Source organism: Vanessa cardui, chromosome 6 (genome assembly GCF_905220365.1).
Source record: "Vanessa cardui chromosome 6, ilVanCard2.1, whole genome shotgun sequence".
Lineage (NCBI taxonomy): Eukaryota > Metazoa > Arthropoda > Insecta > Lepidoptera > Nymphalidae > Vanessa > Vanessa cardui.
In genome coordinates, this window is record NC_061128.1 from 13,729,352 (window position 1) to 13,757,196 (window position 27,845).

Consider the following 27,845-nt stretch of genomic DNA (forward strand, 5'->3'; position numbering starts at 1 on the left):
TAATATTTATATTGTTTAATAATCTTAAAAGTTATTTTTTATTTATATGTATTACAAAGGACCCCGATCATATGGATGTTTGTGCAGATGTCTTCGGTGCGGCTTAGAAGGAGTGCTGTCTGTATTTGTAAATTTAACTTTATTTGATCTATGGCTTAGAACCTCTTGATCTTCGTCCATAAAATCATTCATACTATTGTCAAAATAGCTCGTATCTCCGTCTTCCAAATCGTAGTCTTCATCACTGTGTTCATTTCTGAAACGAATAACATTATTTAATCATAAATTACTTTTCGTTTGTAATAAATCCTTTGTTGTACTGTTCATACTTGATTCCTTTGAGCTGTTGAAATAGTCGATCAGCGGCGGCTGTCACGTCAGAATCCGGCACGTGCTCTTCCGTGTCGTCAGTCAGACGACCCTCCAATCGCTGTAAGGCTGCATCAGCTCTATTTGTCAATCCAATGAATTTTTCCGTCAGTTGTTGTAATTCTTTCTCATTAAAAGTGGTATGTGTCGTGTTTCGGAACAAATTTTCGAGACGTTTGCATGGAATGTCGGTCTGTAACATTGAAAATATAGTTTTAGTATTTCAGTTTCAATAAATACTTTTAGGAGTTTTCAGCCGAGGTAGTAACCAGCCACAGTCACAGTAAACAGTCTTACTCAATATTTAATCTTCAAATTTTGTTCAAAAGATTTGTGTTAGTAAGTCGGCTTGTCAACAAGTCATAGTGTAATAAATTCTTCCAATATTATAAGAGCGAAAATTTTTGAGGATGTATGGATACTTGTTTCTTTTTGCACATTAGCACGTGGTAAAGTCACGTGATATCTGATTACAAATTCAAAAAACAAAAACATAACTTATACTAACTTGTGTTGGGCGATTGCTTAATATTTTCATAACTTTATTGTCATGGTTTCTCATTGTTACTTGAATGTTTTGTAATTCCCGAAACGTTGCCGCCGTTCTGAAATGGTAACAAATATCATTTTAATATTAATTTAGTTAATGTCTTGTATGTAAACTTGATTTATCAATGAGATCACATGGACAGTTTGAAAATCATTTCAGTTTTATTGTTTTAAGTATTTGTGATATTTTTTTTAATTATAAATATGAGACAATATCACATACATTACTCTGATCCCAATGTAAGTAGCTAAAGCACTTGTGTTATGGAAAATCAGAAGTAACGAAGGTACCACAAACACCCAGACCCGAGACAACATAGAAAGCTAATTATAATCTACATCGACTCGGCCGGGAATCGAACCCGGGACCTCGGCGTGGCGTACCCATGAAAACGGGTGTAAACACCACTCGACCACGGAGGTCGTCAAAGAGTATTCCCACCTTACTCGCGTAAGAAGCAGAGAATATGCTTTTTTCTATAAAATGTACTAGTTTATTTAAACACAATAACATGACGATCAAATCAAATCAAAATCAAAATACTCTTTATTGTACACCAGTAAATTTAAATGAGATGATATATTATTTTATTTATTAATCAAGAACTTTTTAGCAGCAATATTAGGTAATGGTATATAATAAGTAAATGAAAAGTTTGATGTCTCCTGCCATTCGAATTAACATACTTGTTAATGAGGGAATCGATTAATTTGTCCAGCACGTCAGCTACATGCGTCGGATCGTCGAGTTGAACTCGTTGACAAGAATCGACAAAGTGCTTTTGAGCGTCTAAAACTTCTTGCATCTGAAATAAATAAAGCTTTACAATAACACATCTGAAGCACATTTAATATAAATCGTACATATGTTTTTAATTAGCATAACTGTTGTTTTGAATCTGTTATTAAATTTAAATGTTGTTTACAACTGTAATGGTATACCACCGCGATTAATGTATCCCGTTAAAATTGTTATTTTATACGCTCAGTGTTAAATTGATAGTGTCAATTTCTGATTAAATAAATAAATCTACATAACTATACTACCGCTTGGATAGTGTAATGCGGTAATGTTATTTTTTAGTAATGTTATAAATTCTATCGACCCACGGGTAGATAATTAATTTATCGTATATTGACGTTAATATCGATTGCTAATATAACTGTCGCAACTCGTTCTACACTCGCTTTAGCCTTCACGTTCGTAAGCTTACTAGTCGTTGCTCAGACGTATTAGCCATGCAAAGCTTTGCACGTCATATTGTAATCCGAATCAAACGGCAGCGTTGAATGATTAACTATGAAATGCTATTTCGAAACACAATCATCAATGTAATTTTCTTAAAGGGTTTCGTACAACAGAATTTGAATGGGCCTTTTGTGAGGGCAGTTGAATACGAATGACGAGTTCGTCATATAGTTTACCTTCATGTCTATTTTGTTCGTGTTGTCTTCGAGACGCTTTGCAAATGTGGCTTCAACGTCTACCGACGTGAGACGTGCGTCTCTGTGTCGCCTCGCAAGCGCCCGCAGGCCGTCGGCGAGCTCCCGTCTCGTCACGTTCACCAATGACATTCCGTCTCGAACCAAGGACTCTATCAGAAGGCCACGACGCCACGTGTCCGCATAGGCACCACTCACCTAAACGTGTTCAATGAATTCCAAGTAGCTTTAAGCTTTCGCAAAGAATATATTAGAGTGGATGCACCGGATTACTTACTTTTTCCAGTAAATGTGTGTGCGTGTTGATTTGATTCGTTAAATTTTTGGCTACCTCCGTAATTTTCGCCTGGCTTTTTTCTATTTTGTCACTGCTCTCTTTGATTGAAGTCTGAAATAATATATTATGAGTTATCATCAGATTTGTGATCATCTATAAGATAAACGAGTTTTAGCATGCGACATCGGATGGAGTTCACGTTTTAGGTACACTATGCTTGTGCAATGTTTTCTGTGCACCTGTCTTTGTGTGCAAAATTTCACGATAATCGGTTGTGTAATTGTGACTTAAAAGTGTTACAAGTAAACAAATTCGCTCTTGCATTTGTAAGATAAATTAATATTTTTAATTAGCAATGCCTCTTACCTGTACGCTCGTCTGGAGCATGTGAAGTCTGTGTTCTAGTCTCTCGGCAGCCAACTGTGCCCTTTCGAGTTTCAAAGACAGCGTGGTCTCTAGGCGGTCTAAAAGTCACAATAAATAGATCACTCGCCTAGCAATTGATTAAACGATGCCCTATTTGTTCAATTGTGAATGATAAATGTAAGCAATATTGCGAAAGTTGACATAAAGTACGGATTCTAAAATAGGATATGACACAATAAGGATGTCGTGACTCATCGTTGTGTACTGACACCGGTTTTGAGAACAAACATATGTAATTTAGGTCGGGACTTCAAATACGATATTCATTCATGTTGAGCTTTGTACAGGTGATGTTTAAATGTTAACCGACGCTCATACGTGTACACGTAACAATTATGAATGGGCATTTATTGTCAATGCATATATAATTTTGTTTCTTAATGTTTATATTGTCATACACACAGTCTTAAGTTTAGGAAGTATTCTAATGGAAGACTTGCATGCAAAAATTTACCCTATTTGACCCGAAAAAAAAAAATATTTTTATTGTTTTTATTGTACTGTAAAAATTAATTGTTAAATTTATCAAATCGGTATAAAAAACCTTGTAAACGTTTTGATTAGAGTAAGTTTAGTAAAGCACAAATCCCTCTCTTTTTGTCATCATTGAATTGACCTTTGAAAGAAGAAGAAAGAAAGATAGCATTGTTTTATTATTAACACCTGATTATTTATCGACTATATAATTGTTCTATATTACATAGTATAGTTTATTTACCTAGTTTATCTTGTATTACGTCCAAACGTCGCGCTTGTTTCACTTGAACTGCGGTTATGGTGTCCAACACACGCAGTCGCTCGTCTATATTCGCTAGAATTATACTCAAATCCTAAAAAACAAAACAAAAACAAATGTTAGAAAGCCATAACATTGTTTGATTAGCTCACCACGATAATCGGCTTCAAGATTTAAGATTGAATTTCTTAAAGACAGGATGATAATGAATCTGCCTCTTCCATAACATAATACCTAATATTAAGTATGTGTCCTGTTTGACAAAGCGAGATACATTTACGAGTTTTTATAAAATATATATACGAGTATAACAGTAATAAACAACAGTAATTTGTAATGCCAAGTGACCTTTTCACGATTTCAGCAAGCTATCAATACACGCCATTACAAATTGCGTGTTCTATGCAGTTTTTCTTATAGTTGGTTGTGTTCGTTCTATTTTTTATAAATCTCTCGACGTAGGTACATACTTTTGTAAATTAGATCATTGAGAAGTCTATTTGTATGTTGATTTATAAACACTAACTGCATGATTACTAGACGTGGTAGGGTTTTGTGCAAGCCTGTCTGGGTAATGTAAGGTAACTATAGAAATGGCAAATATGCTTTAAAAAAAACAACTGCTGCTGTTATATAAATATATATGTTTTAATCAGCATTGTGTTGTTTTAGAAATAAATTACCTGAAGTTATTTCTTTTTAGTAACGCGTTGTTTGATAACTTGCGTTCGTACCTTAGAAAACAACCAGTCATTATGTAGCAATTACTCTTACCTTAGGGGTATACGTATTGAGTGCGTTGGAACGTAGACTGTGCGTCTCAGCCGGCGAGGCGCGTGCCAGCCAAAGGCACGCAAGCGCCGCCACGATCACACTTAACATCGCCCCGCCTGTAATCATAGCCGAATAACATGCATTTAGAAACAAATAATAATTTCTCTATCAAGGAACTTTCGAGATGAGCCTGTGCAGTACGTGGATATAAATCGTAATCGCGGGTTCATATCCGCTGCGCTAAGTTTTCATGTACCAAATATATCTCATGCCCGAGGCATTGGAATAAATTCAAAGACTGTCCTTGATAGGAAAACAAGTCTTTTTCAGCTCTAGAACATTATAATCTGTGCTTTATTAAATTGAAGTAAGTATAGCTAAAAATTTTAGGTAAAAACTTGAATGATTCTACTAACATTAAATTTTAATTCAAATATAAGATACGTTTTAAATAACCAAATGTTAGTAAATATGATAGAACGATAACTCATTGACATATAAATATAAAGATATAGGCCCTGTAGTGGGTTTTAAATCTGATCGTAACTTTAGATTAAATTCCAATCGCTAAGATAAGGCTTTTTCCTGCACTGAAGTAGTTAATTATAAATAAACAATCAAACGATTAAAGCAGCTTATAACAGTAACACAATTAATTTATCAGGTTCTAATCAAGATGTAATAAATGTATGAACTCTACGTATTATCATGGAACTTCGTATATTATATCATACAAGAATGAAAGTGTTCTATTTAAATATATGTTAGTTAATTGTAAAAATATGAAAGGGGACTTGTTTACGATGATCTTCTGATGGGTTGCTACGTCGATGCCCAAAGGATGCTGATCTGTTTTAGTATGATCATAAATGTTTGCTCATAATCTGGTGGTTTCCTATTCCAAACACATTTCAAGAGTATCCCAATACCATTGAGATTTTGAAACAAAAAGAGATCAATTTATGTCTGTATTGTATTGGAAACAATCTCGCGCTTTCTTTGCTTTTATTTTTTTACTTTTTATGCAACACAACGACTATATATCATAGAACTAAAGTACACACTAAGCTCAACTTTATAGTCCGATCATTGGATCATTGGAGCCCGTTAAAATAATGTATTTACATTACATTATACGAGAAGAAAACCGCAAACACGGAGAAAATTTACTATCGATGCGATAAAGTTTTCCTAGTTTCAACGAATCATTTATTGTATTGTCAAACAACAATACATTGTATAATGGTTATATGGATTGTAGGTGAGTCAGTGTTACAAGCCCTAGGGTCATAAAATCTTAGTTCTTGTTTGACGGCGCAATGTCCACTGAAGATTTAATTAATAGTTAATATTTAATTATTGTGACCACATATCATTCTGCTGTTAACTCGTTGCGTTCCAATTATAATCAAAATTAATTTGATTGAAATTATAATACACAACGGGAGAACTCGTAATCGTGAACTTGTAACAATTAAATGTTCTAACGACCAGCTTGAAAGCTATTGTTAAGTTTGCGGTGTGTTTTTAACGTTTATTGAAATACTAGTAGTCGCCCACGGCTTCTTTTACGTTTTAGGGTGTTAGTTGTCATGTGTAAGCCAAAGAAATAGCCTATGTCCTTTCTTGGAGTTTGCATTGCTTCACACCAAATTTCATCAAACTCGGTTCAGCGGTTTGGTCGTGTGAACGACAGATAGCAGACATAGAGAGTTACTTTAACATTTATAATATTAATATAGAGAAGCCCTTCTCAATTTTCTTTCCAATTGTATAAATCTTTATACAAGTCCCTCTGGGTAGGTATCCTAGCATCGTCACGGTAGCATGCGTAAGCGATCCCGTGGCGCCCGCCGAAAGACGGAGAGGGTACCGCTGGTTTTAGTGGGTAAATCCAGTGTGCTTGAGCGCATTCGGCATTCAGGGCTCCGGGGAGTCCCACACTCATCACGTGGGGGAAGCGCGTAACGCGTTTTTCCAGCGAGAAAAAAAAGGTACCCTAGCCTACCCGGTTTAAAGGATTCTGGGTATAAGAGGCAAAAACGATACAATATCTAAGCTACAGTCTGTTATTATTAATTTTTTACGGCGCCAATATCTACACGTCCGCCTACCAATTTTCAACAATGAATATACCCAACCATTGTGTAACAGTAGTCACTTATTAATAGTGTAAGCGCTTTAGTTGACTATTATACATAAGTACTAATATATTATGGTCTGAGATAAAGAGCTCTTATAATAGAATGTTAAGGCAAGAAGGATATTTTATTCACGTGATAAAACACGAGAATCTCCATTCAAGTTTAGAGTAAAGTATTTCCAGGATAACATAAACCCATTTATTATCGTTTCTGCTTTGTATCCTCAATGATCTTTGTTTATACTGAAACTCTTCTCTTTGTTTGAATATCATAAGAAACAAAACACTCGTATCTCTTGAATGAGATCTTCAAAAGTGAAATATATATTTTATCGGTACCGATTCCTACTAGTATGTTATAGCAATCTAAATATGCCCATACAATTTTATGCAGTATCATCTTCACGGTGTTTTATGGTTTTAAAATAGTTCACTTAAGTACGAAGATTGCGAAAGCTAGTCGAGATCAATCATTTACAAATATTTAAAACGAAGATAGATTTTATAGCTTCGTTCTCAAGATCAATAGACGGATCCGGAAGAAAAGCTCACTCAATCGTGACTAGACGCACGACGCGTTCCATTATTCGTGGCGCGTGTTGACAAGCATTGTTTATTCCACCGATCACCGGCAGGTGTGCTCTCTCGTCCTGCTTATGTGCATCTATTTATTTGCATTCCGGTGCAGTTCGTGGACCCCGAGTAGGATTATCATTGTCGAATGCGCCCACACACGACCGAGGTCAACCTTTCGTCAGACGCAGCACGGGTCTGCTGCCATGGGCTTCATTGCACAATCCTAAAACGTCTCGTTATACCAACGTCGGTCATGTTTCCTGATTAAATCGTTTATGAACGTGGAGTAGCAACATTGTTTACATGTAAGATTTCACTTTTTAATTATAATGCTAGTTTTAAATACCGCTATTATCAAGAAATTTTGCAAGCCTTAAGCACCAATTTATTAGGTTAGCGAATATATTATTACGCATTATATATTTTGCCAGTATGTTATTAATCGAAATAAATAATGATAAAACATGTTGCCAACGTAGTTGGGCTCGATTAAGAACCGGCGTAATTTTGTTAGTTATGGTGAGCTACTCTGCAATTCGTTTCACTTCTGTTAATTGATCTTCAATCACACGTAACGAACGACTGATTTAATTGTGGATTGAAAGAAATCTAAAAGCGACAACTAAACTATCTAACGATGCTTAAATATAGACGCCGTAGTAATGTTTAATGAGGATAAATGCTTCGTCGTTTATACTCAGAAGCCCGCATACTCAAAAATCGATAAGCAAAGCAATCTGTCTTAATTTCCTCTATAGGTATTTCGTTAGATATGTCAGTGTGTTTACCACTAGTGAAGAAATATTGTTTATTAAATGAAAAAAAGACTATTTTATTTTTGTAAGAAGAGTTCATTAATTCAGAAAGGGAAAGGAATGTATACGTTTTAAGTACGACGACCTCCACGTGCTTTAAACTTGCAATACAAGTATACGATGCACGCACAGGGGCAGGTTTTCGACGAAATTTAACTAAAACTAAACCACCATGTATCGAATGATAATAAGAAATAAATATGTGCTTGTGATTTGGCTTGGAAATGAGTCTCGAGACAGTCGATGCACATAGTCATACACTCTGATGAGATTTGATATGTAGAACAGCAATTTGCAGCGGCCGCTTGTCAAAGTTCAGTAGAACTGGAGACGAGCCAACGCGACTAAAACGCACTTCCAGGTGCTAGAACTTCCCTATTAATCTTATTAGAGAACTTGTTCTTAATATAATTGAGTTGACTAATTTGTGTATTTTACCGTCTAGTAATTGGAATGTTGGCTGAACGCGATAATAGCCCTTTTATGTTTACGCCGAAAGAAAATAAATGCCGGAGATGCCCTTTAATATCTGACGCTTGTCATATTTTTTTGTTTGAATTAATTTAATGAGAAGAAGCTTATTTTTCGTGTTATCTAGTAAGTGATTAATAATTGTAATAATAATTCCATGTGTATAAGTATAAGTTAGGTAATTATTGTATCTATTTTATTTACGATAAAACGGCTACACCATTAATACATAAAAATGACGTATTTTTGGTTTGTCAAAAAAGTGAATATATTAAGATTATGTATTATTTAATTGTTTTTGAAAACGAAACACTAAGAAAAACAACAAAATACGTGTATATAATGTGTACAACACACAAAACTGAGTCCAATTCTTTTAGAAGGACTCTTGTTTGTTTTTAAGAGAAGTCGTTGGCCTTTCCGTCCTTCCCTTGTCCTATTGTATGTAAGAGCTTCCTGGTGAGATCACGTTTATTCCTAAGCCTCGCTATATTCTCCGTTGAATTTCTCATTCGTATATACAAATATTCCCGTCGTCACAAATTTAATTCAGTTTGACTCTCGAAATAAAATCACTATTAATTTAATTTTAAACGCCAAGTCACGAAGCTTCCGTTTTCAAATTAAAGCCTTGAAACGGAAGGTAACACAATTAGTTTTTTCTAAATAATACCATGACATGCAGTTTAGGATTTCGAGGGACTAAATTGAAAATTATTTCTTGTTTGAATAAAAAAAAAATGATTGAAACTTTTTTATTTTAATAATCTTTGTATAAAACTAGACGTGTTTGTCATAAGTCAGAGCAACAGTCATCAGTAAAATCCTTAGAAATTTATAATCTTATTCGAGTGCTCCGAATGACTACCTCAACTTTATGGAGGTCGTAGATATTAATAAAGATAAACAGCAGATTATGTCGAATAGGAACTCGGTAAGTCCTTCGAATTCGGCATTAACATCATAATAGGCTTTTTACAAGTTGAAGTGATGGTACAGAATTGGGTCAGAGAGACAGTTAAGGTTTTTCCTTAAGACCATTAGCTACTTTAAGCTCGCTTTGAACAACGGGCGAATTACGGAGTTCGCTTGCAGTCTCGCGCAGGCAATAGTTAGTACGCTTCGTGGAATGTCGTCGGGTAGCTGATTATAAATTTGCTTTATGTTTCCAACACCTTACTTGCCACTTGATAATCATTGGGATTTATAAAATTTAATACTACGGTTTATTACCTAAATTATTTAAAGGTTCTCTGATGAAAGCTCCTTTAGAATGAGTGTTCGACTACCGTTTAAATTAAAAAAAAAAAACATAATAATAGGTATTCTCTGCATGCATAATCCATAATACGAAATAAATATCCCAATTTCATCATTTTTATTCTCTACATAACGTGTGCATAGTTTGTTTGTTCCCGCAATATTGACATACATACTTACTATGAGCGTCGCTGATATATACCTATGGAGATAGGTAAGAATTCTCCTAGATCGCGTTATCTGCTTGCCTTAGGTCGTGTCGCTGTTCGCCCTCCTTTTGATTTTCTACTGAATAGGTGAATCACCTTTCGCTCGAGTTCAAATATCTGCGAATTTTTCGTCATCAGTCAAAGACTGGTGATTTGATAATTTCGTTTGTTACTTAAAAAGTTATAGTAATTTTTTTTTTGCTTAATAGTATTATTTAAATCGCGCACATTAACGATTGCTAGTTGTCAACTGTTTGAGGTGTGCGAAAGTGGGTTACATGATCGCGACAGACTGCGCGGCGGCGGGAGCCGGTCGCCAATTGACCAGAAGTACTAAAGATAACCTCACCTTTGTTACAAAATACTTTCATTGTGTCACAGCATTGTTAATGTTGCTAATATTAATTAGATTATTATTCACTGAAAAGAAACCCACTTATAAGGTAAACAGTCTAAATATTAGTGAGATGTATTGTAAAAATAAAAATGAGGATTTACAATCCTTCGATTCGTATTAAATCGTTAATATTTTTTGTAGGCCCGCATTTATGTCCGCAGTCAAGCTACCACAGGATATTGTAACAAAAACTCTCTAATGGACAACAGACAAAAGAAAAGCTTTAACATTTTTAATGTTTTTTTAAAATTCTTAGCTATATGAAAAAAGGTAACTAGGGCGACTTAAATTTGCATGAAGTTTGTTTTTTGCTAAAACGTTAATGCTAGAACTTAGCAGTAACTGTACTTTGCGGTTTAGGTTGTTAGCTTCGTGACGCTATTAAAAAAAAAGATTAGCTTTATGATATCATGAAATTATATTCTTTAGTATCGTGAATAGCTGCTTAAATTGTCTGGGTGTCCAATGGCTGGCTGAGAAGAATACAGAACCGTTGACGTTCAAATGTTTTATCGAAACACTATAAATTGTTTGGATATTCTGTCATAAAAATCTCAGTAACAGTCTCGAGCTAGGAAGTATTGTAGTCCAGTGCTTTACATGTGATCCCATTAGTCCTGCTCCTGATCTGTTTCTGATCGTATTAGATTGCCTTCCAATCGGACTAGAAGAGCGAATAGAGATGCACTTGTATTTGCGCACAAACTCAGTCAGCTAAAATATGGCTTTCGTTGTGTGATACTCCTCGAGATTCATGGTCGAAATTCGGTCAGGAGGACATCATTTTCAACCGACTTCCAAAAGGAGGAGGTTATCAATTCGTCTGTATTTTCAACCGACTTCCAAAAGGAGGAGGTTATCAATTCGTCTGTATTTTTTTTTTTTTTTTTTTTTTTTTTTATGTTTGTTACCTCATAACTTTTCACTGGGTGGACCGATTTTGATAATTTTTTTTTTGTTTGAAAGGTAGTGCTTCCCGTGGGGTCCCATTTTTTTTATTTTTTTTTCCGCTGATGGTATCCATGTGAAACCGACATAAGTCTTAAATTTGCGTTATGTATATGCGCGACAAATAGGTGAATAACTGAAAATCACGTTAACCAATTTTGATAATTCTTTTTTTATTATAAAATATATACTTCAAGGGTAATTTGGTGAAAGTTTGGTAAGGTTCTGAGCACAGGATCCATGACAAAGTGACGGAACGGAAGGGAACGGAACAATTCTGAGGAGCACATTAGCGACACTCGGTCGAATCTTTTATTTATAGGTTATTTGGATATTTGAGTCACCTTCCGTAATGTGGTTATGTTTATGTAATTATCATAGTCGAATATTATAATCAACTAGCTACCCACCCCGGCTTCGCACGGGTGCAATACTGATACTAAATATACTACAGAATTTGTTTATATACGACATCACATCGCAAACTTCTAAAATTATCAGTGTTTCTTTACTATATTGTTCATGTATTATATACACAAACCTTCCCATTGAATCACACTATCTTTTTAAAAAACCGCATCAAAATCCGTTGCGTAGATTTAAAGATATAGGGACAGAGAAAGCGACTTTGTTTTATATTATGTAGTGATGGAACTCCTATACGGCTCGCAGTTAGGGTGCGATATGGGGCAGAATTTCTTACTATCTTTAATCAAATTTTGTGTATGTGATGTGATGTCATATGATGTACGAAATATAGTTGGTCTTTTTCAAAGTTTTTTTGCTGAGTTCGATTACAGCTCTTTCGAGGGATCTTTGTAGTTCACGCCGCGTGACGTATTAAATCCGCATTTTCGAAAGTCTATTTTTGCTTTATTCGCAAGTTTCCTTTGAAATTGTCCTCGAAGTAGTTTCTGACTCATATAAACGGAACGCTTAATCTATCCATATTAAAAAAAAATAGTTAGTCAACATCAGCTTCACTTAAAATCAAAAAATAAATAAAATTTTAACAAAAAGAAAAACCGACTTCAAACAAAACACTATTTTAAAACAAATGAATATGCACGAAAAAGTAATAAAAATAATTGCGTATTCAACATATTTTTTAGAGTCTTCCTAAGTTAAATGAAATGAAAAATATTAGACTACTTAAAAGTCGATTAACGATTATATCATGTAGTTATAATTATTGTTATATTTGGAGTCGGTGTCAGCCAATAAAACTCTACAGTATATCTATCAAAAAACAATACGAGAATACTTTAACAAATATGTTTTTTACAAATTACCTTTTACACAATAATATACTGGATCAATCAAGGGGCTCGTATCGCTTCTTTCTTTTGATTGTTGGGGCAAGGGCACCGTGGCTGACACCGGCTCCAAATATACCAATAACTATAACTACATGATATAATCGTTAATCGACTTTTAAGTAGTCTAATATTTTTCATTTCATTTAACTTAGGAAGACTCTAAAAAATATGTTGAATACGCAATTATTTTTATTACTTTTTCGTGCATATTCATTTGTTTTAAAATAGTGTTTTGTTTGAAGTCGGTTTTTCTTTTTGTTAAAATTTTATTTATTTATTTATTTATTTTTTTTTTTTTTATGTTTGTTACCTCATAACTTTTTACTGGGTGGACCGATTTTGATAATTTTTTTTTGTTTGAAAGGTAGTGCTTCCCGTGGGGTCCCATTTTTTTTATTTTTTTTTCCGATGATGGTATCCATGTGAAAACGACATAAGTCTTAAATTTGCATTATGTATATGCGCGATTTTTCGCTCGCCGTCCGTCAACACGATTGTAACCGGTCCGTAGAAAAATATTTGTAAAACTACAAAAAGTGCAGATTAGTATTTGTTTATGTGCTAAAAACACTTATTAACTAGTAATTCGTGAGTGATAACGTTATCCAGTCCGAATATTTGAAAATAGATGTAAGAAGGACATTCTTAATATATGTGACTGAAACTTTAAATATACATATTGAAAAAAAAAAAAGTGTTTAAAAGTGTGGTAATGTTATTATCCAGTGACTTTGTAATTAGTCGTCAAAAAAACAATTAAACATATGTGATTGTGCAAAAACTAAAAAATAATTAAAAATAGAAGTTATAAAAGTGTTCGGTTATAATTGAAGGTGATTGAAATAAAACTACAAATAAACTACCGACAAGTTTAAAAAGATCCTTTACTCAGCAGATACGGTTAAACATTTTAGTTCCATCGCTTAACATTAACTTGGTCTTGCGGTCACAAAGGCGACGATTACTCGCCCTAACCGGGATCGATTCCGGCGAAGAAGCAAATTTTAAATTTTCATATTTATTTTAAAATTTCTTAAAGTTAACATATACAAAAAAAAAAAAAAAATTGAATTCGAAGTCTTGGACCTGCGTTAAAATTACAACGAAAAAGCCAAATTTATAATTCATTCATCATAACCTAAAAGACGTTAATAGACAATATAGACGCGCTGTTTACATAGTGCCAAACCAACAACATCCAACACTGACATTAGTGACATTGACATTGACAATTATCCGTCATCGACTTCGGTGTTGCCAGAAAAGGAAAAGTAAATTCCCCACAACAAGTAGTGATACCACATCATAACTAAAAATTACCAAATAAATAAAACAATATGGATAAAAATATGGAATTACTTCTTCGAAAGCTTGACGAGAAACTGGATAAACAAGCTAACCATATAACGCAGTCGGTAACTAAAAACGTCACGGAAGCAATAGACGAGAAAATGAACGCTATAATCGAAGAAAACAAAATACTCAAAAACAAAGTAACAGAACTGGAACTAAAAATTAAATCCTTAGAAAGAGAGAAACGAAAAAACAACCTCGTATTCTTCGGAGTTGAGGAAATAGGAAAAACTGAGCGAGAATTAGTGGATTATATAAAAGAAAACATAGAAGAATCAGGAGTGCAAATGAATAGTCAAGAGATAAGTAACGTATATCGAATTGGAAAAAAGACTGAAAACAAAAACCGACCAGTAGTAGTCTCCTTCACAACCCAATGGAAGAAACACCTCATACTTCAAAACAAGTCGAAGTTCCGATCAAACATGTATGTTAAAGAAGATTACTCTAAAGAAACTCTAGAAAAACGTAAACAACTAATGTCTCAAGTGGAGGAAGAAAAAAAGAAGGGAAATATTGCCTATCTAAAACATGATAAACTCATTGTAAAAAAACCGGGGGACAACAGCAGAGATAAAAGAAGGAGAGAACCATCAGATTCTCCGAACCAAACAACACAGCATAAAGGTGATCCAGCAAAAAAAGCTACCCATCCACGTCCCAAAATACAGAAAAACGATATTATTAGGCCAAACTTACTAAATTATGTAGAAAAAACAAGATCTGACCTCTACTCAAATTCCCAAAAAAACTAGCTACAGCCCCTGAAAACCGGAAACAAACAGAAACAACTACATCAATTAGAACAAAACAAAAACAACAAATACACTGTCTCCCAGGACGGTTGGTCTCCGCGGGAGCACTAGACCAAACCCCTCCAGCAAAAAGAACTGAAACATTTAACATTGCAACACTGAACACAAGAACTCTGCGAACAGAAGAAAGTTTACTCGAATTGGACATGGCGCTACAAAGTATAAAATTTGATATCCTAGGCATATGCGAAATGAGAAGACCACACGAAAAAATAACAGAACGAAACGATTACATATTATACCAGAAAGGTGAAACAGCAGGCATAAATGGAGTTGGCTTCTTAATCAAAAAATCATTGAAAAAATATATACAAGAATTGATAGGCGTTTCAGACAGGATAGCAATACTGAACATCAATATTCCAAGATACAAAAAACCATGGACAATAATACAAGCATACGCACCCACAGAATTAGCTCGGCAAAGTGAAAGTGATAGCTTTTACTGCGCTTTGTCTGATGTTGCAAAAACATACCACAATAACTTCCTCGTAGTCATGGGTGACTTCAATGCACAAGTTGGTTGTCGAGAACCAGGTGAAGAACTGATAATGGGCATGCATGGACATGGAAAGAGAAGTGAAAATGGTCGTCGGCTAACTGAGTTTCTACTACAAAACAACTTAACATTACTCAATTCGGTTTTCAAAAAGCACCCCAAAACCAAGTGGACTTGGCTATCACCTGATGGTAAACATAAAAATGAAATCGATTTGATAATAACTAATAAACCAAAATATTTTCAAGACACACACGTTATCCAAAATTTAAATTTTAATACCGACCACCGCATGGTACGCTGTCGTCTAAAAAAGTATCCAACAAAAAAAAGCAGAAATAATATTAAAAATAATATGACCTTAGAACAACTTAGAGAAAATATGGACTCTTCGTTCATCACAACATTGAAAGTAATAGTACACTCGGAAAGAAGTGTCACAGAAAAATACGACCTCATAAACAAACAATTGTCAAAATTGAGGAAAGTCAATGTAAGTAAAGGTGTAGAGTTTAGTGAAAAGACAATGGAGCTCCTAGAAGAAAGAAAATCATTAATGACAGATAAATCAAAAACTGTAGAGAACCGCAGCATTATATCTAGCCTAAGCAAACAGATTCGAGTAAATTTAAGAAAGGACAGGAAAGTAAAGAGGATGAGAAAACTAGAAGAAGAAATCCAAAAGACAGGAGGAACAAGAAAAGCTATCAAGGAACTGAGGGAATACGGAAAGGAGTGGATAACAAAACTAAAAAGCAATGGAACCAAACTAGTGACAAATCGCCGAAGAATCCAGATCCTTGCCACAGACTTCTATCGGAACCTTTACTCGCATAATAACACTGATCAAGAAAATAATGCGAAAAATGAACCCCATACAAGCTACACAACAGCTCCACCATTACTAGTGCAGGAAGTACAAAAGGCCATAGCGTCACAGAAGCTAGATAAAGCTCCAGGTCCCGACAATATAACAAATGAGCTAATCAGAGGCACCGAAGAAGAAATAGCTCCAATCCTAACCAAGCTATTCAATGACATAATAACAACAGGCGTCATCCCACAACAATGGAATGAATCACATATAATTCTCCTTCATAAGAAAGGGAATAAAGATGACATCGGCAACTATAGACCAATCAGCCTAATATCAAATGTGTACAAAGTCTTCGCAAAAATAATTTTAGAAAGGATAACAAATGTCTTAGATGAAAACCAACCGATTGAGCAGGCAGGATTCAGAAAGAACTACAGTACTATAGACCACATCCACACAATCAAACAAGTCTTGGAAAAATACAATGAATACCAGAAGACACTGTATATCTGTTTCATAGACTACTCCAAAGCATTTGATAGCTTAAAACATACATCTATCTGGCAGAGTCTAAAGGAACAAGGCGTGGAAGAGGTCTACATAGAACTAATCAAGTCCATATACAAAGAAAGCAAAAGCAGTGTTAAACTAGAGTCAAAAGGAGAACCCTTTCCAATAAACAGAGGTGTAAGACAAGGAGACCCTTTGTCGCCTAAGCTGTTTAATGCTGTGCTTGAACACATATTTAGAAAATTGGACTGGGAGAGTAATGGTATCAACATCAATGGAAACCGCCTCAATCACCTGAGATTTGCCGATGATATTGTCTTGCTGGAAGAAGATCCCAAAAAGCTGGAGCATATGATAAAAACCCTAGCAGAAAAAAGCAGAGAAGTGGGCTTAGAAATTAACGCGGACAAAACAAAGCTAATGACAAACTCAATAGAAATCGACATAGAGGTCTACGGAACCAAGTTTGAGTATGTGAAAGAATATGTTTACCTAGGACAAATCATATCTCCGGAGGACTCCATGACTAAAGAAATAAACAAAAGAGTAGCTAACGGGTGGAAGAAATACTGGTCGTTGAAAGAAATCATGAAGAACAAAGAATTAGGGGTACATATCAAGAGAAAGACTTTCAACACTTGTGTTCTTCCCTGCATGACATACGGCTGCGAAACATGGACTCTAACAGAAAAACATAGAGAAAAACTAGCCAAAACTGTAAGAGCAATGGAAAGAAGCATGTTGGGAACGAGGCTTAGTGATAGGATCAGAAATGAGGAAATCAGAAGAAAGACCAAAGTTACGAATATCATATCTCGCATAGAGCATCTAAAATGGAGCTGGACAGGACACATGTTGCGCTGCAAATTAAACAAGTGGAGCCAACAGGTGACTCTTTGGTATCCTAGAGAGAACACCAGAAAACCAGGGCGTCCAAAGAGTAGATGGAGTGACGATATCCGCCTAACCCTGGGACCATTTTGGACTAGAGTCGCGCATGATCGAGCTCAATGGAGAGAGCTGGAGGAGGCCTATGCCAAAAGGCACGCCGAACTTCGTGACATATTATAAATAAATATTTTATTGTTTTGTATTTGTACTGTGGTTCGGAATAAAAGGGCTTTATTATTATTATTATTATTATATGCGCGACAAATAGGTGAATAACTGAAAATCACGTTAACCAATTTTGATAATTCTTTTTTTATTATAAAATATATACTTCAAGGGTAATTTGGTGAAAGTTTGGTAAGGTTCTGAGCATAGGATCCATGACAAAGTAACGGAACGGAAGGGAACGGAACAATTCTGAGGAGCACGTTAGCGATACTCAGTTGAATCTTTTATTTATAGGTTATTTGGATATTTGAGTCACCTTCCGTAATGTGGTTATGTTTATGTAATTGTCATAGTCGAATATTATAATCAACTAGCTACCCACCCCGGCTTCGCACGGGTGCAATACTGATACTAAATATACTACAGAATTTGTTTATATACGACATCACATCGCAAACTTCTAAAATTATCAGTGTTTCTTTACTATATTGTTCATGTATTATATACACAAACCTTCCCCTTGAATCACACTATCTTTTAAAAAAAACCGCATCAAAATCCGTTGCGTAGATTTAAAGATATAGGGACAGAGAAAGCGACTTTGTTTTATACTATGTAGTGATGGAACTCCTATACGGCTCGCAGTTAGGGTGCGATATGGGGCAGAATTTCTTACTATCTTTAATCAAATTTTGTGTATGTGATGTGATGTCATATGATGTACGAAATATAGTTGGTCTTTTTCAAAGTTTTTTTGCTGAGTTCGATTACAGCTCTTTCGAGGGATCCTTGTAGTTTACGCCGCGTGACGTATTAAATCCGCATTTTCGAAAGTCTATTTTTTCTTTATTCGCAAGTTTCCTTTGAAATTGTCCTCGAAGTAGTTTCTGACTCATATAAACGGAACGCTTAATCTATCCATATTAAAAAAAATTAGTTAGTCAACATCAGCTTCACTTAAAATCAAAAAATAAATAAAATTTTAACAAAAAGAAAAACCGACTTCAAACAAAACACTATATTAAAACAAATGAATATGCACGAAAAAGTAATAAAAATAATTGCGTATTCAACATATTTTTTAGAGTCTTCCTAAGTTAAATGAAATGAAAAATATTAGACTACTTAAAAGTCGATTAACGATTATATCATGTAGTTATAATTATTGTTATATTTGGAGTCGGTGTCAGCCAATAAAACCCTACAGTATATCTATCAAAAAAAGTTACGAGAATACTTTAACAAATATGTTTTTTACAAATTACCTTTTACACAATAATATACTGGATCAATCAAAGGGCTCGTATCGCTTCTTTCTTTTGATTGTTGGGGCAAGGGCACCGTGGCTGACACCGGCTCCAAATATACCAATAACTATAACTATATGATATAATCGTTAATCGACTTTTAAGTAGTCTAATATTTTTCATTTCATTTAACTTAGGAAGACTCTAAAAAATATGTTGAATACGCAATTATTTTTATTACTTTTTCGTGCATATTCATTTGTTTTAATATAGTGTTTTGTTTGAAGTCGGTTTTTCTTTTTGTTAAAATTTTATTTATTTTCAAGATGAGCTCACACATAACCACAAATAAACAAACATCGAGTAAAAAATATTAAAATAGAATACTTCAAAGATATGACGAAAATGTCCAACGTTAAAAAACTTTCTAAAGTGTTTTACCAAAAGTAAAATTCTAGCATAGTATTTTATTAAACCGACGATTTAAGTTTGTTCAATAATATGCGTGATCTTATCGCTTAACTATACAGCTTTACATTTGTTTCAATTATAATGTTTATTAGTGAACACGTAATATCGTGCTAGATAAATACCTCGAAGGAAAGTGGTCCCACACAAATTATTAATTGAACCCGAATACGCATAAATTGCGTGTCAGCCCTAGGCGCTCACAAAACATTACTTACAGTAAAGGTCTTTTTTTAAAGTTATTTTTTGAAGATGAATCGTTATTTAATAGAGATAAAGGTGGTAGGTACATACTTCCTTCATATCAATTTGAAGATAATACTCTGTTTATAGATATATTTAACCTCATTGTTATAGACTTAGTTTAAATGGTTTGAATAATAAATGTTACGATTCATATGTTATAAACGTTTTGTATCAACATTTTATTTAGTTAGCAACCTGTTTTGGCCGCAAATCTCATATGATAATCTCTATAGCGTTGGACCTACATAATGTTTAATTAGAACAACTTTTTAACTGCTCAGCAACATACAAGTGACGACAGCGTTGCTATCTCGACGTTACTAATATATTAACTAACGTCGTCAACAACATAGTTTAGGAATTCGTCTAAGTTACCTGCCGTTGTTTCGTGTTGTCGTTAGGCAGGTATTTTAATAAATCTGAATAACTTGTCAACAAAATTACAAGAATTATATTTAATCACGTTCTATTAAATTTATAGTTTGATAATCATTTTCCTGGAATTTTAATGCACATATACATTACACAGCTGACTTTAAACTGTAATTATTTGAAAATAAAATTATTTAAATTTATTAAATATTTATATTATGTTCTATTGGTAACTAAACATACGAGATGATAATTATTAATTAAAGATTTATCCCTAAGTTAGGTTACGTGCCTACCTTGCTTTGTAAATAAATATTTATCATTATTTTAGTAACCTCATTGTTTGATTCCTTGTCTAATAAAAGATAATGTTTTTAAAATGAGATACGTGTTTATCTAAAAACAAGCTTCGTATGGAATTTATTAGTCTACAGTTTATAATGATACAATATTTAGAGGTTTATTGGTAGTAAAACAAGGCTTCCATTAATATGATGACAAAAAATCTAAATGGCACTTACGTCATTGTTTACATTATTACTAAAGGAACAAAAAGTAGTTTGAAACTGATTCATAGGTGACATGTCAACTATGTGAAGACGCGTTAGGTTCAACGTCTCCGTAAAGCTTTATGCTACTATAATATTTCCTTTTAAACAATATCACATAAAAGATAATACAAAAACGGACAATGTGGCCTAAAATTTAAGTGGTCAGTGTCGCAGCCTATAAGGCTTATGCTGTTTGGAATGCAATGCATGCTACAATCGGTCTCATTTCAAGTTACACATTCTTTTGGAATTAGAAGGAAAACTATTAGCTTGTAACACCGTGAATACATATTCGGTGCTCGAACAATGTCCGATGAGAGCTGAGACATGGGTCTATTTGCACATAAAACCACTAATTACAATATCACCTGTAAATACTTGCATTTTATTTACATATATACATTTCTTAATATATAAATATCCATAATACGTTTATATAGAAGCATAAACATAAAAGAATAAGAATAGTTGTATTTCAACCAGGAATAATCCTAGTCGTACACAAGACGAACTTACCAAATTTTTTCGCATACCTTCAGTGGCGTAGGAACATTAATGGGATATACATAAAAACAAACATTTTGATGTATATAGATATATTTAACATTATGCTAACTTTATTAAATCAGTTTTGCTTCACTTACATTGACAACTTGATTAGCATAATTATACGTTTGTTTAATTAAACTACGAAAGCAATTCCAAGCTTTTATGTTGTGAATTAACATTATACGTGCAAATTATTTTGTTATGAGACTCTTAAGTTATTTCGTGTGCATAAATTTTATAGATAGTCGTTAAAATTCCATGTCCGAGGTCATCACACCAATATGCATAAGCTTGAACAATGTTAACATTTGTCATACAAAAAGAAAACCGAAATTCTTCGAATCCATTGTTTAAACGTTGCATAGTAGTTATTGAACGAGTGCCTCCTTTAGTTTTTATGTATTTCCTAATGACCAAAATTTAGTTTAAGGTCCGAACCTTCGCAGAAACCTCGATTATTTTGCTTTATTCATATATTCGGATGGGCTACGAGTTTTGTTTCTATATATGTTTACGACGTGTCTATAGTATTTTGGATGCACAGATTATTTAAGAAAAAGTGCTTCATAGAACCTTGAATGCCAAGGTAAGTCAGATTATATATCACATTTTATATTGGATAAATTTTATTCTAAGTTTTTAGTCTAATAAGGATAAACATACAAGATATACATAGGTGCGGCAACTTCTAGTTGGTTTATAAATGCATATTAAATAATAATCCAACAATATTTGCAAATGATTGATACTTTGTTTGATAAAACATCGTCTGATCGAGAATAAAATGTTATTTCATTTAGTTGGGCAATCCAAGCTAATTTGCTTGGATTTGATAGCCCATTCTCTCTACCTAAATTTTTGAGTGTATTTATAAATGTTTGTTCGGCTATACCATATTTCACCAGGAGCCTTTCAAAGTCTCGATCGTCTTCGAATGTTTGGCATAATATTTATCCTTGGCTAAATCCTCACAAATAATAAAGAAACGGAGCCAATTTAATCTCTAGAGCTGTTAACATTTTGGGTGATAATACGAATTCAAAAGACGTGGTACAAAATATCGCTTGTAGCGTTTATTATAATATATTACCATTCCAAAGATTGCCTTCTTGTGCCTTTGGATCTTACTCCACACCATACCATCACGCATCTAGGTACTTTGACTTTTGGTACTATTTACATCATCAACGTATACCGTGAATATTATTGAATATTTATTTGTTCCTTTGAGGTATCAATTTAATTGTTTAATATTAGTAGTTATATTAGTTGTTGGATTACTGTGTTGTTTGTGATGTGAGATATATATAGCGAAATATAACTTACTGATTAATCACGAAATCTTAGAAACTATAACACCTACAATATTGAAATTTGGCGGGTAGGAACGATATTGATAAAGACATTTGAACGGATTTTACGAAAATCAACCCCGTAAGGGGTAAAGCCGCAGGTCTAGCTAGTATACTATAAAATTAATTAACAGTGTTATGTCATAGAGAATGAAAATATTTAAAAGGATATAATCTTCACAATATATCATTGTCATGTGTGGCCGTGTTAAATGTATGGTTTGGCACTCAGTAATAAATCGTAGTATAAGATATTATGCTTAATTTATTCGTGCATTATATCCGTGGATGATTATTGCTCGTGTAACCTTGATTTTCAGATTAATGATGGTAGCTTTTGAGCTCGTTTGTATTCAATGAGCGATATTATCATGAGTGTTATTTTGATTAATGGAATTACTTATGGCATTATTTTTATTTCAATTATGTTGGCCAAATGTATCAAAACATTGGCTAGTAAGTGGCAACCAACACCCTTAGATATTGTTAATTTATGAGATACGAACAATCCCATATATCTTGAAAATGGAGATGTAATGTTCTTTGTACTTGTTTTTACACTGGATCAATCACGGTTAAAACCGGAACACAACAATACCAAATATTACTATTTGGCGGTAGAATAAGTGATGAGTGGGTGGTACCAATACAGAGAAGCTTCCAGAAAGCCCTACTAATATCATTTGTAATAATAGACATTTCACTTTTTTCCAAAACGACACTGTAATATAAGACGTTTGTTGTCTAAGAAAACAATACGTACGTAAATTTTCTTTTTGGAATCTCGGATTACGAAATGCATGCGCTAATACTTTCTCTCATCTCGCAACTGATACATGAGCGCAGTAAAGAGGTTAAGATAACAATATTACTTGTTCACAGAAATATTGGATAGGTTTTAATAATATCTTCGAGGTATTATATAAGCGAAATGACTGTTACAATTTTAAAAGGTTTGTTTTCATAAACGTACTTTTAGCTTTTACTTTCCAATTGAGCTGTCAATTCCGTTATCTTAGATGTAAATCTGACATATCCACTATCTCATAATTTGTATTTGGAACATATATAGTCTATTCATGTCACAAAATTGGAGTGCCTGTTTTTAAAATAACAGCTTTTTACGCGGTACATATACCAACACATATTTTACCAAAAAAATTGTCTGTCTTTTTGTTCCAGTTAACTCTGGAACGGCTGGACCGATTTTCACTGGCACTTTCAGTTTAGAATAACATATAAAATACAAATAAAATCTCCCGCAATGTCCAAATACTGTCAAGTGCCGCACGTAGCCCTCGCGCATGCCACCACTCCGCCGTCACGTTGGGTGCCTACCACCAACGACTTAATATCACAGAAGCCACTTAAATCAGGAATAATAGATGTCATAGTAATCTCCGAACAGAACAATATTTTTATGTTAAATTAAAATGCGCACGAAGCCGCGGGCGCAGCTAGTTTTGTGTAAATTATGTAGATTTGTGTTGTAACGTAAATACTTAGTTTTTTGTGTATAAGCAATATTATCGGTGTCGTCTTAGGAGACGTGTCGGGAGCTTTGTTTGTGATGAGCAAATACAACGCACTTGTGGCACGCGGGAGCTACCACTTGTCGCGTGTTTGCATACGTTGACATGCATACCTCCCAATTTAATAACACCCCTTCTAGTTAGTGTGCCCATGGACCGCCACTGACTATTTATTCAGACACGATGCGACCGCACCTTGTTATTATACAACAGGGGGTAAATAAATTAATTGACTCAAAACTCAAAAATTCTTAAACGATAACGTTTTTAATTTAAACAAATAAAAAAGCCAGTTTTATTTCACCTTGTAGTTTTAAAGCGGATTGGTGGAAACACGATTTCCTTACGATGATTTCTTTCATCGCCACCACACGATGAATTATTATAAAAACATATTAAGTACAAGAAAATTCGGAAGATGTTCCAAGCTTTTACCTTGTGATCTTTCTTTCATACATGTCATAAGGCTATATTGGCTTCAAAAAAGACAAAAGTCCGCTTCAAAGTATACCGGATTAATTCTGAATGTTAAAATTTAATAGCGAAGTACACATGCCGGACGAATGTAATTGAAATTATTCGCTCCGAGTCATGGACGTGTTTTCTATTACGACCCCGCACTGGATATGGAATGTAGATCATTCATGGGAAGTAATGCCTGCACGGGTGCAGACTCGCCATGTGATTGATTATTATGAGCACGATCCGCGGTTACCCAAGGCGATTTACAGTAGCTCATTTATTTCTCACGTTCACGTTGAATTACATGAAAATATTAAAAGAGCAAGCGGTTATTTTAAATTGTTTACAATAAAAGGCATCGTATATTCATATTTGCAGACTTACTCAATCGATTTCCAAGGCGAGACTTCCACATTGTTTCATGTCTACAATGAAACGACAATAAAATGACAAATTCGCCTTCTGTTTATGGACAGGGCAGGTGATATTGTAAATTGTTCACGTTTTTAGGATCCGGTAAAGTATGCGTTATATTGTTTCTTGTTTTTCGTTGATTTGGTCCATACGTTTGGCAAACATGACCAATTTATTTTTAAGTGGTAGTAAAATAATATAATAATAAATAATCAACGGTTTTAAAGTGCGTTTCCTTGACCGATATGAACCATCGATGCTACTTGAAGTGTTTGCCTCTTACAGTGCCCTTCTTAACGACTTTTCCCCACAAAGTTACGCAGTTTTAGTTCAGTTTTCCAGACGTATAAAGACATTTCGTGGTCGTGAAATGTCCGGTTTATTGTTAGGAGCAAACCACAAGGACCCGCATAAATACGCATGTAACTTGGTATGTAATATGTATATATGTAGTAATATGTATATATGTATGTAGTAATGTGATAAATAGAAGTGTAGTTAAATGCTGTTAATTTAAAAAAATAAAATAAAACAAGATTATTACTTATCAATTCTGCTCATAGATAAATTAAAGTGATGAGGTTTCAACTAATATTAGTGAATTCGTTCTATACCTTTTCTTGTAACACTCACACAGGGTAAAACGCTAGTATTTTTTAGTAGAAACATTAAGGCCAACACCACTCAAAACTCATCGCAGAAAGTAATAAACGTTTTAGTAAGTTGTATGAGATATTGAATATTTTAAAAATTTAACGAGTGAAATATGAAGTTATGTTTTACAGAATAGCACTACTGGAATAAATGATAATACTATATACTATTATAACAATCAGGACTGGGAGGCTGACGTTCTTTCAGGGAGAGATGTCTAAGCAGATAAATCTGTGCAACGATTTATAGGTATAACCTGTACATTGGACAGGAATTGAACTTGCAACCGTTGCTAAAATCGGTCAAAGCGACGCAAGAAGGTCGTTGTCTGATAGTAGATAAGTACCTACTTTTAAAATAGATTCGACGCCGTATGTATAAAAAATGTAAACATTTGTAACGATTTGTTTTAAAGAATTATTTGTCACTTATAGCTTATAAGTTCGTTATGTTAGTCGAAAAATATAAAATGTGTGTCTTTTTTTACTTTAAAACGTCGAAGTTTTGTAAATATTTAAATTGAGTTGGTATAAAGTTATTTTAATATTGTTTTTATAATATTGAGTATTAGCAATATGTAATTATTACAGAACTTCATATGCATATAAACATTATGCATTTATGATATTTATGTATTGTTCGTTGGGTAATTACACGCTATAAATTGCGGACTGTAATAACTTAAAACACTTAAGTGTAAATATATTGGCCATTAGAATATAATCAAGGTATTTACATCCCGTACAACGCAAAGCTCTGTAAATACACCGGTATTTAAATACTAACTATGAAATCAATTTAATCGAACTATTTTTCCTTAAAACGAATACTAATAATATCGAAGTACGATATACGATCGCACTATTTCCAAGTTTATATTTCGAAGATTTCAACGAATATTCGTTATTTAAATTAAAAAACAGCATATTTTATCTATTTGCTAATATTTCGCGTCTTACGCAAACATGCGGCATTTCGATAAGATGATAAAATATAAATGTTACTAACCTCGGGTTAGTCTTGAGATTCGCAGTCGCAGTTGCCCTTAAGTGTTTGCAGTCACTATCACGAAACACTCACTAATCATTTCACTGAGATGCTCCTACATATTTAATTTGCGATGTAAGCGTGCGCGCGGTAAATTTGCGTATTTTGCGGAGCGACAGGTGCGGCTGCCGCAGCATCCGAAACGGCTCTGGCGCTGTGTCCGCTGCGAATAGCGCGCCGGGACCACGCCCCGTGCGTACGCGCATCTCCCCGCCCGCCCCAGCGCGGAAGCCTTCTTTCATTATTTCAGCATTTTTCCTGACTGAGTAATAGCTTTTCTATTAAATCGTTGGAACGCTTTCGATATCTGCTTTATACTGTGCATTAAGTACACTTTTTCTTTAGTTTCCATCTATTATTTTTAGTTTAGTTTTCGGTTAGTTTAAATAAAGGTTAAATAATTACAGAAATCATTACTCAAATGATTGATTATCTTTATTGAATCTCTATAATCAAAAATATTAATTTTCTCTTAAATTATTTTCTTGTACACATACTTTCTCGTTTATTAAATTGAAGCTTAAACTTGATGGTAGTTACGTCGTCTTGTCGTAAAAATTGATATATATTTTTAGAGTAAATTCCTACATTTATTGCCAGCATTATAAATGCGTTAAATTTAAGCTATCACAGAACATAATCTATGTGGCGACCATAAAGCGAAGTGCGATGCGCTGAATCTGGGATATGAAGCGCGTGAGAAAGTTCGCCGTCCGCAGCCCATAAATCGTCTATTGGACTCTACTAAATGAGTCCCTTGATTGGATGCTAATTGACAAAAGAAGAATTCTTTGTGTTCGGACTCGATTTACGGTGAAACGACGTCGTTCCCTGTAATGTACTGGAAGCTGTACCGAGTACGCTAATGCTGGGCTCGCATGCGCCGTGTCGATTTTAATAACTATTTAAGCTATCATACATCATTAGAATCAATATAATTTCTGCTGTTCATTCAGTTACATAAATCGACTTTCTATTATCGATTGAATGTCGTGATCGTAAGTAGATAGTGTAGTGTAACTTTTTCTATCATCGAGAGGAATCGCTGCGTTCTCGGACGGTTGTAATCGTTCAAGACACGAGAGTAATTTGCAACTACGCCCTATGGCGGCGTGTTTGATACATAGGTAAGTATCTATTAATGGCTCATAGAAATCAATTCATTCATTTTATGTTAATTAATACA

General features: G+C 34.1%; 2 protein-coding genes across 4 annotated transcripts in view; one reads left to right on the forward strand and one right to left on the reverse strand.

Annotated features, from left to right (window-relative positions):
- LOC124530264 lies at nt 1–26,815 on the reverse strand. 2 transcript variants are annotated; one of them, XM_047104333.1, is made up of 10 exons: nt 26,621–26,815; nt 4,575–4,690; nt 3,783–3,894; nt 3,005–3,102; nt 2,639–2,749; nt 2,344–2,559; nt 1,606–1,724; nt 878–974; nt 330–562; nt 1–256 (listed from the first exon to the last, which is right to left on the reverse strand). In XM_047104333.1, the coding sequence occupies exons 2-10, from the start codon at nt 4,680–4,682 to the stop codon at nt 52–54; spliced, it is 1,299 nt and encodes a 432-aa protein (XP_046960289.1). In that variant the 5' UTR covers nt 4,683–4,690; nt 26,621–26,815; the 3' UTR covers nt 1–51. The 2 variants fall into 2 exon arrangements, with proteins under 2 accessions (XP_046960289.1, XP_046960290.1); XM_047104334.1 differs by lacking the exon at nt 26,621–26,815 and adding an exon at nt 10,020–10,139.
- LOC124530263 overlaps nt 1–27,845 on the forward strand; it is a 51,685-nt gene that overhangs the window by 3,173 nt on the left and 20,667 nt on the right. The gene's annotated exons all lie outside the window — the stretch shown is intronic.